The sequence below is a fragment of the Sitodiplosis mosellana genome, unplaced genomic scaffold (genome assembly GCF_009176505.1).
Source record: "Sitodiplosis mosellana isolate CC-2019 unplaced genomic scaffold, AAFC_SMos_1.0 Smas_scaffold_6226, whole genome shotgun sequence".
NCBI lineage: Eukaryota > Metazoa > Arthropoda > Insecta > Diptera > Cecidomyiidae > Sitodiplosis > Sitodiplosis mosellana.
In genome coordinates, this window is record NW_022601467.1 from 23705594 (window position 1) to 23716577 (window position 10984).

General features: G+C 33.6%; 1 protein-coding gene across 2 annotated transcripts; it reads left to right on the forward strand.

The window, feature by feature from the left end:
• Positions 1 to 7818: 7818 nt before the first annotated feature.
• LOC129578964 (probable methylthioribulose-1-phosphate dehydratase) lies at positions 7819 to 10757 on the forward strand. Of its 2 annotated transcripts, none has more exons than XM_055468378.1 (7): positions 7819 to 8397; positions 8484 to 9661; positions 9748 to 9814; positions 9902 to 9985; positions 10052 to 10199; positions 10258 to 10460; positions 10536 to 10757. In XM_055468378.1, the coding sequence occupies exons 4-7, from the start codon at positions 9930 to 9932 to the stop codon at positions 10591 to 10593; spliced, it is 465 nt and encodes a 154-aa protein (XP_055324353.1). In that variant the 5' UTR covers positions 7819 to 8397; positions 8484 to 9661; positions 9748 to 9814; positions 9902 to 9929; the 3' UTR covers positions 10594 to 10757. The 2 variants fall into 2 exon arrangements, with proteins under 2 accessions (XP_055324353.1, XP_055324354.1); XM_055468379.1 differs by having other exon boundaries at positions 9748 to 9804.
• Positions 10758 to 10984: the final 227 nt, after the last annotated feature.

The window sequence follows — 10984 nt, forward strand, 5'->3', positions numbered from 1 at the left end:
TCGCCCGTAGAAACAGCTATTGGTGCCGTTAAGAAAATTCGAAGAGCTATGACAAAGTTAGGAACCAAATTTACCATACGACTCTTCTGAATGATATTTAGTATATCAATAGCCATGGTCAAATTGTTGTTTCGAACTAAGGTTGAAACAACTGGAAATTCACGAAATAAATCATTGCCGTCTAAATCGCTTACACCATTATAAGAAAGTGCGTGTTCAAGCTGCTGACATGATTTAAGCAAATGGCCATTCTCTTTGTTTTCATTATAATTTTCACATCAGTGTTTGCGCCTTTTTCGTGCTATATCGGCGCTCTCGCAACAATTTTTTTCTATGAGAAATGCGCTCTTTTCTATTTTTTCTGCGCCTTTTCTATGGAGAATATATGCGCTCTCGCGCCTTTTCAGCGCCCTTCGGCGCCCGGCGCCCCGGGGCGTTGCCCCGAACGCCCCGGTGCTCGCGGAGGCCCTGCAAATGACCATATTTCATCACTGAAATGTCGAATTCATGTTTTCAATGCAAAAAATGGGTGTCTCACAACCGGCTACATGACTGTCCCACAACCGGAATTGTACACCACTTGGATGTGATGCAAAAAAAAATTTCAATGCCCATATATTGATAAAAAAAACTTACTCATGATGAAATTTAGTCCTTGAACTACGTATATCACTATTTTACTGATCATTTTTTCATCAAAAATTGTGAAAATATTACTTCTTAAGAGAAGTCTATGAAACTTTTTTTTACATTTTTCAACACATCGTCTGAAAATAATATAACGAGTGCATATATTCAGCTCGAAGCCGTACCAAAAGTTTGATTACGGATATAAAATAACATTATAACACATCATTTGATGTTAATGCTACAAAAGTGTCAAAATAATCGACTGTCCCACAACCGGAGCCGTCCTACAACCGGTTACATTCCCCTAATAGTTCAATGCAAATTCCCGCAGAACAAATTAACATATTAAGACCGTATAGCACTTCAGTTCTTTTAATTCATTTAAGCCATTACATGTGTTAATATCATATCGCTATCCAAAGTTATCGCACATTTCGTATGAGGTTTGGGTGAAAAGTAATACAATTCGATGGACTCAAAATGACTTATATCGATTGGACCAATGCAGTTTTTTTTAATCTCATAGAGGAAGATCATACGAAGAATTTAAATGCTATACGGTCTTAATATGTTATTTGTTTTGCGGGAATTTGCATTGAACTATCATAACCGAAGTGGAAATTCAAGGAAAATTCAAATAAATTTATGGGCAAAAAACCAAACTTGCGCAAATGCGATCAGAATGAAACTTTCAGAAAGTTATTTTTTCACCAAAAAATTAAACTTCAGAAAGTTTGGAGTCAATCAGAAGCGATTTACGGGTACCTCCCGTACAAAATTGTCGAAATTTTGCCTGAAATTACTCATTATTTACTAAAAATGATCAAAAATTGATGAAAAATCAATGCGCTCACATTGCGCTAATTGCGGCAATAGCCTAATTAGTCGCAATGTCATGCGCATCCACTCAGTCTCATTCTAACTTGACTCAATAAAGCATATTTGAACAGAACTCTCCTTCTGCGTTCCTCTCAACCACATTCAATATCGATCGAGTATATGATCTTGGGGTAATACTTGACCATAAATTGAATTTTAATGCACACATTGAGTATATTACAGCCAAAGCGAAATCACGTTTAGCATGGATTAAACGATTTAGATATGAATTTAAACGACCATAAAGAAATTATTTTTCACATTTGTATTGCCGATTGAGGAACATGCTTCCCAAATTTGGAAGCCATACACCGCTGAAAAAATTGCAAGAGTTGAATCTATCTAGAAGCAGTTTTTATTGTTTGCACTACGCAAAATGAAATGGGCACACAGATTCAGGCATACCTTTAGTGCAAAAGCATTTATTGCTTTCCCTAACGCAAACGCCATCTATTCGGTGCGAATATGAAAACAAACAAATTGACTCCAGCTGCCAACCGATATATGGATCGGTGGAAATGAAGGCAGTGTATAAAAAATAAGCCGAACAAAACGAACCACAGCGTTTCCTCTATATAGAGATGTTGTTGTATTATAAATCTGTATGGATCAATTTTTTTTCATCTTCAAACTGAACAGATGGCGCTCGCATTAGGTAGGACAATAAATGCTTTTGCACTAACCGTATGGATTCAGGAAACCTCCGTACGAATGCCAACTGCTTGAATTACAAATGATTACGCTGGAAGAGCGGAGAAAGAAAGCACAAATATAATTGTCCACAATGTGATATGTGGAAATACTTCATCGAAATACATTTTGTGCAAAATAAGTTTTAAAACACCGCGACATTGGACAAGAAACTCAGATTTCCTATCATTACCGATTCATCACAATAGCTATTCCAAATTTGAACCTATCAATTTCATGTTGAGTACGTACAATGAATTTTATAGATACTTTGTTCCTATATAATGTAATATTACTACTATTTCGAATTGTGATACTTATTTAATTGATTTTAACACAAGGACAAATACTGTCAAACATAGAGTAGCTTAATATTTTAAGAGAACAGAATTTGGAGAGAATGAAGTCAATTAGAATGAATTATCCCATTGTAAATATTGTAGAATAATAGCTAAATAAACCACCTCTGGCGAAGAAACGCTGTATGGTGCAGAACAATAATAACACTGTAGTAACGAAAAAATGTCCGATCCTTCACGAACATTTTGAATACCGACATGACCAGCTCAAGTGATGTTTTCACATATTTCTAGCCTCATATTCTGTTGGTTCGACTTCGACTCTCCAAAAATCGACTTTTCTTCGAAAAATCTTCAAATATACACTTTTCATGGTTAGTGTCTTAGCTAGTCTCAAAGTTATTTTTTCTCCAAAATAAGGGGAGTCTTCCCAGTCAAAAACTTTGAAAAATGATTTTTTGAGCTACCTCCCGAACAAAAGTTACGTTTTGCATGGCAAATTATCATTTTTCGTTCGGGGGGTAGCTCAAATAATCATTTTTTCGACTTTTTGACTGGGAAGACTCCCCTTATTTTGGAGAAAAAATAACTTTGCGCTAAGACACTAACCATGAAAAGTGTATATTTGAGGATTTTTTGAAGAAAAGTCGATTTTTTGAGAGTTGAAGTCGAACCAACAGAATATGAGGCTAGAAATATGTGAAAACATCACTTGACTTGGTCATGTCGGTATTCAAAATGTTCGTAAAGGATCATACTAGAAGTTCAAAAGTGGCAAAGGTAGAAATGTTGGCTCCATGGGGTGATTTAGCCATGGAACTGAAGCTCATGTGCGTCATTCGCTCATTTGTTTTGAAACAATCGTATTTTTCGACACTAAAATCATATAAACATGTGTAAAATGAAAGTACAAATCGATTCTACGTCAAAAACTGGGTGGATATAGACCCATAGTAGGTCACTGTACGGTGGTTTTCTATGCCATAAATTGACACAAATCAGAGAACAATCAAATCCATTGATTAAAAGTGTCAAAAATGTGTCTAATTTGGAGTTCGAATAATTGATTTTGTCAAATTTTTGTTTTTGCAAACATTTTTGTTCATAACACGACAACCACTTGATGTACACTAATAAGGCAAAAGACAAAATTATAGAGGACACCTTGAAAAATAAAAATGCTTTTTGAAGCAATGTGATCCAACGTACGGTTTACGTTATAGAGGCGTTCAAATGTTGCCCGTCTAGAGGCGGTTGTATGCATTAGAGGGTTAAGGGAAAAAAAGAAAAACAATATATTGGTTTTCAACAAACATATATTTTGCATGTATTTATATTGTGTACGGAATAATTTTCCGTAAACATTCGTATACAGACAATTATACCGGAGGAATCGGTTATCTAACGAATGCTTGGAGGGAAAATGCGGCACATTTTGAAATAACATTCCATAACACAACAAAATCAAAGAGAAATAAAGGTATTTTTTGAAGTGAAACTTCGACCGAAATGCTTTTTAAACAATATAAATTGATTTGCTCCCTGGTAAATGCCTGTTAGCAACAAACGTGTGCGCCACGGTAGTCAAAACTGTAAACACTATACACGCACACACGTAAATAAGTACTAGAAATTGAGGTTAAGTAATTTTTTTTCTGAATTCGCACCCAAAGTTTTTTTGCCAATGGGGAAATATTTTTTTTCTACATGTCAAAAAAAAAAAACCCATTGGCAAAAAAACTTTGGGTGCGAATTCAGAAAAAAAATTACTTAACCTCAATTTCTAGTAGTTATTTACGTGTGTGCGGTGATCGATATAGGAGTTCGTGTGTTATTTTTAGTTCAACTTCTTGCTATATGTGGCGCTGGTGTTAAGTGTCAAAAAATTAAGCATCCGGCTAGCATGCATTGTCGTAGTACAAAACGTCGGGTGTAATTTCTCCGGCGGGGCGCTGCTGCTTCTGTGTGAAATCACTCTTTTCAATCACTTTTCATTGAAAAGTGATAGTTAGAGAAAATGTAATTTGGAAAGTAATTACCTGAAATAAGTAATTGAAGAGGTAATATTCGACATTTTGGATGTAATTTATGGTCAGAAATTACTTTTTGCAACTACTTTTTTCGTTGCTATTACCTATACAATTACTTTTTTGTCGTTCAATTACCGCTAATTTTACAATTACTATTTTGATCGATCGGAGGGAAAGTTTATTGAACCGTCGAGACAACTTCGCTATTATTTTCAACAGTTTTTCTATCAAAGATAACGCCCAGATCTTTCATTTCAGCAACTTCTACAAGTGGATTGCCATTGATGTTATAAATGGCAGGTGTTGGGTTTATCTTATTTGAAAATGTCATGGCGTAACATTTTCCAATGTTGAGGTTTAATTTATTTTCAACAGTCCATCTGTGAAGTCTATCAATACAATAAGTAGTTGTAATAGTCTTTCTCGATTGGTATAACAATTTGGTCTAAAAAGCATTGACACAAGATAACCTAACCAATACATGGAAATGCATAGGTAGCCGAAATGTAAACGGTCCAATATAGCCTAACTTAAACGTGTAAAAAATGAAAGACTAACTGAAGCGTTAACACTGTAGTGACTGCAAAAGTCATCATTCAATTTATCAAGAGGTGATACATTGAAGAAAAGTTTTACGTCTAATCTAACAAGTCCCTGTTGGTAGTTATAAATTTGTAATTTAGTAGAGAGTAATACTTGTAATTTAGTGTTTTGCCAATTCTAGACATGGTATTGGTTTCAATGAGTTCTGTTGGCCCATTGGAACTCTTTCAATCCATTGAACCATCATAAAAAAGTGTAATTCAAAATTTCGTTGAAAAAACTTCAAGTCAATTTTTTCCCAATATGAATGATTTTCGATTCCAAGTTTTAAACGACAAAATTTTTTGTTTTGCGTATTTAAGCTATAAAATTGATTTCAATGTGTTCAAGTAGACTCCAGAAACTCATTCAATTTATTTAACTATGAATTATTATTCGATTTGAAAATTCTGTTGAAAAAAATTCTGAATCGATTTTTGCCTTATATGGGAGATTTTCGATTGCAACTTTTGAATGGCGAAATTTTTTGTTTCCAATATTTTAAACACAGTAGTGGATTCAATGAGTTTATTTGGCCCTTAGAAACTCAATGAATTCATTAAACTATGAAGAACAAGTGTATTTCGAAATTGGTGAAAAAAAATTGAATCGATTTTTTACTTATCTGAAGAATTTTCGACATCATCTTTTGACTAACAATATTTTTTGTTTTTGGTATTTTAGTCGTACGAATGGATTCATTATATTCAATTGGACTACAGAAACTCATTCAGCTCATAAAACTACCGAAAAAAAATATATTTCAATTTTTCGTGGAACAATTTTGAAGTCATTTTTGCACGAGAGAAAATAAATCAAATTTCAGATTGCAAACTTGTTTTAACTCGCATATTTTATCAATTCAAATGATTGAAATATGCTCAATGCTATAAGATCGTTCTAGTAAAACAGTGGCTGTATGGACGATTTTGAATTTATGTAAGACAATTTTTCAGTCTTCTGTGTTTTAGAACGGAAAATACCAAAATGTAATATCGTGTAATATTAACATAAATCTATAAGGCAAAAATCGATTGAGAATTTTTTTTAACAGAATTTTCAAATCAAATAATAATTCATGGTTTAATAAATTGAATGAGTTCCTGGAGTCTACTTGAACACATTGAAACCAATTCTATAGCTTAAATATGCAAAATAAAAAATTTTGTCGTTTAAAACTTGGAATCGAAAATCATTCATATTGGGAAAAAATTGACTTGAAGTTTTTTCAACGAAATTTTGAATTACACTTTTTTATGATGGTTCAATGGATTGAAAGAGTTCCAATGGGCCAACAGAACTCATTGAAACCAATACCATGCCTAGAATTTGCAAAACAGAATTTCGCCGGTCAAAAGATGATGTCGAGAATTCTTCATATAAGGGAACAAATCAACTCAATTTTTTCATCGACGAAATTTTCAAATCGTTCAATTTTCAATAGTTTTATGAATTGAATGTAGTTCCAAGGACCACCTGCACCGACCTGTACTCATTGCCAGTTTCAATTTGGAACCGTTTTCACAATTGTAATATCGTTGTTCCTTCTATGTTGCTAATATTATTTCGTCTAATCGTTGAAGATATGCCCAAATTGTTGGCGAGATTTTCTTGAATAATGTGTGAATTTCTTGGCATTTCAGTAAGAAGACTTGACCTCCTGAGAAACTCTGTGTTTGTATGACTTACATTCAACATTCGAAATACTTGAATCGAACTCGAACAGTTCAAAACATATCGAAATCGAACTCGAACAAACACGAACATAACTTATTTTGTTTCGAACAATTCGAACCGAACCCGAACGAACACAGAGGGGCGAAACCGAACTGTCATCATCAATTACAACGCGGCTGTCAGAATAAAGTACAAATTAAATACACGCCAGACAGTCTTAAGTGCAACTTCGTAGAACGACTCGTTGAATTTGAACTATTGAAAAAGACAACGTATTTTCGTGAACGTATATTATTCATGGAGTGAATAAAAATGATAAAATCAAGTGGAAAATGAATATTTGTGTAAAATTATGTTGTTTCTTTATTTCCTATTTAAATGCAATGAATGATTTGGATGACACATCCACATTATCAAATTTAGAAAAATGTTTCCAACATGAACATATTTATCTAAGTTTTCTTTAGATTTGCTGATGTTCAAATGAATTTTGAAATCAATTAATTCAATTTTCTCATTTTTTACGTTCGCTTCCTACAAAGTGAGCTTGAAAATGTGTTTCAGGAGCCATGGGAATAAAGTGGCTCCTTAAACACACAATGGCTTTGTTCCACCGAGTGCACAAATTTGTTCTACACATTGAACATGTCAGTAGATACTTAACCTCACTTTGTCAATCAAAAACAAGAAAAATGTTAGCAAAGAATTTCTGAGCAAAAAAAAAGAAAGTTCATATTCTTTTTCGGTATTTTTTCAAACGTTTCTAAAATGTTATTAAAAATGGGTTTTCATATTAATACACTAGGTATATTTTTATAAATAATTGAAATATTTTTTAACCAGAATGCTTGAAATATGTACTCATGTACTTATGCATACTTTTAGCGCGTTCCGCAACGAATGACAACCGACTACGCGGTCCCCGTTGTAGTTTGACAGTTCGGTTTCATGGCTCTGAACGAACACGAACACAAAATTCAAAAAAAAATCGAACTCGAACTGTTCGAGTTCGGTTCGTGAGCAGCTTTAATTTTCATTCAATTCATAAACCTGCAAAAAGAATCAAAGTCTCTGTGTACACTCATAAATCTATCGATTTGAATAGAATGCTTAGGAAATGAATTCAAATAAATACGTATATGTAGTAGTACCAGATGCTATGCTATTCGTTAGAGTATGCCATCACTATTACCAACACATTCATAATAAATGGGGTTTTTCACAGGGGTGTAAATGTCAAGCAATTTTTTCCATAAAATTCAGAAAATTAAAATTTAAATCGATTTCCATTTACCGTTACCACTCGTCAATAAACTACAAGGATTCGGAAAATTGAATTATATCAGTATATAGCTGTGAAGTGCCACATTAACGATGCACAACAATATGGAATCGAATAATTGCCCAGAAATATTATCAATTAAGTCTGAACCAATAAGCCTTGTGACTATAAACAACGACTGCAAACAGCTGATATTCGATTATTTGGAACTGAAAGACTTGGTAAATGTTGCAGAAACGAGTAAGCAATTGAACACAGCAGTCTCTTCCGTTTTCAAACGAAAGTATGGTATCAAGAAAATTGTATACGGATATCTTCAAAAAGCTCGGTATGGTGTCTGCGTGTTTTTCTTTTTATTCAAATAATCGATAAAATTTTAATGTCATTCATAATTTTTTTTCTCTCGTAAATTAGACTTATTCCAACTGTGGGCTACGATCGGTTTTGCAAGTCCGATGAGAGAGACGAAGACAATTGTCTTATCTTTAAACGAGAAAGGGATGAGTTGATGTTTCTAAAAGTTTTGAGAAATTTCGGACATACAATGGTAGACATTGAAATATGCTTCTGCCCAATGAATCATGTAGGATTTTACAAAGGAAGTGATAAGATCGATATTTATTTGAATGAATATTGTACAAAATCATTAAAAAAAATTGGCCTTATACGACAAATACGAATCTATAACAAGCTATGGCAGACCATATGAAAAATGTAAAAGTTTATTCGAAGACATTGAAAATCCTTTTCCAAATGTTACAGATCTTAAGATATCGTCATGCATTCTCGAGCCAAAACTGTTTACAAAACTCTTTCCAAATTTACAGTCTTTGTGTTTGAACAATATTAAGTACAAAAGTTTTTCGGTGATTCAAGAACATTTGCCAAATTTAAAAAAATTAGGATTAATTTCAGATAAGAGCTGTTTTGAGGTGGGCTGTTCATATGAAGGTGTTGTAATCGAAATGATCAAACTAAATCCCCAATTAGAAAACCTACATATCTTTCTTATGGAAAATTGTGGTCCAAGACTTGTTCAATATATAAGCGAATATCTGCCAGTACTTATATATCTCCGGACTTCAAATGTCCATGGCTGCTATTGCAGCATATTTCCGCAGTATGGGCCATTTAATTTCAATGGTCTTGGTCCATTTAATTTCAATAATGTTGTGGATTTCCATTTTTTCCACAGCAGAATCTACCTTTATGAAATATATTTGTACGTTCAGAGATGAACGAAACGTAAATACAGATGGAAGCTATTATACATCGAGCAAAAATTTCACTGTAGTCGAATGCTCAAAAATTAAAAATTAACGTTAACTCAGTCAATACAGCTAGTTTTCCGTTCCACATTCTGTAATTAATGCGCTGAATAATTTAATTAAACATAAGATTAGATTATTACAATATTTCCGTAAAAATATTCAAAAAAAAAACGATTTTATAAGTTACTTGATGTGAACCATACTTAAGACAAAGCACATGACACATGCGTGTTGGTTGACCTTAACCAAAACGAGATATTATTATACTTAACCTCAATTCTAGTAAAATATTCTCCGTGTCAGACGTCTCACCTCAATATGGTAATTTTTTAGGAAAAAAAAAAAGATTTTCCTTTGTTTTCAATCAATATTTATTGCACATAAATCGCTTGGATTTTCAATTTTAGGCATCACTATCAATAGACGAAGTGCAGGGCATTTTCAAAGGCAAAGGATACTTAAATGTTCGTGGAGGTTCGATCGTTATTAGGAAAAAACTTGACCTAGAATTGAAAAACACTTAAAAATATCAACAATATCAATTCATCTCAAATATTTCAGATCAATCGCAACTAATAACTTGGCTTACATGGATTATTCATCCGAAGGTGCCACTGAAATAGCCCCATCAGTTGTCGAAAACAAGTAAATTTTCCCCCGAAATTTATGTGTTATGATTCGAATTATTTGCATTTAATCCATCTATTCCAGGTTGTTTGAGCCATTCGTAATCCCGTTCAATGAATGGAGAGCAGCTAAAATAAACACTACGATGCATATTCATACTGTTGACATTCTAGCGGCTGGCGAAATTTGCCAAGGAGACAGATTTTCATTCAGTGGATACACGTCGCTCGAGGTAAGGGAATTTTTAGTATGCTCAATTATTCACAGCTGATTGTTTCGTTCGTCCGCAGCTATTGAAAGATTGGGTCAACGACCGTTTTTATTCATTCAACAATACTGTGTCTATTCCGGTTATACCAAATGATGTTGATGACACCCTGAAACAGCGAATTTTGGTGATATGTGGACGCGAAGAACCATTATATCCGGCTGTGATTGTGAAAGGACGTGGTCTGTTTATTTGGGGCGATGAACTAAAACAAACTATGCGCGCGTAAGTATAAGGTCATGAAATAGTACTGCGATGACAAGATCATTAAAATAATTTGTCTGTTTAAATTCGAATTAGTTGTGAGGCCATCGTCACATTGCTTGGTATAAAGTTGAAGGTAGGAGCAACCAATTGAAATGCCATGAATCAATTATTGATATTCAATCGGAAGTTCCACTGAGGAAATGTTGATATTATTTAAAAACAAAAATTCCATTCCATCGCATAAACTGTTAATTTCATTTCTTAAACAAATATCGAATAAATTTACAAGCTAAAACAGCTAATTGTTACTAAAAATACGTCTTTGTTAATTCAACGATTGAGTGTTTCTTCAAAGAGCATTGATCGCATCGAAATACGCCTCATTCGAATCGGCACAATTCCTAAAAGAAATTTTTTCCCATCGATGATTATTTCAGTTGCCGATATCACAGCTGATGCTCGTCAGCTTGAGCTTCACGAAGAAAGTCAATGAGAGCATATTCATTGGATGATAATGTTTATTTATTTCATCAAAAAGAAAT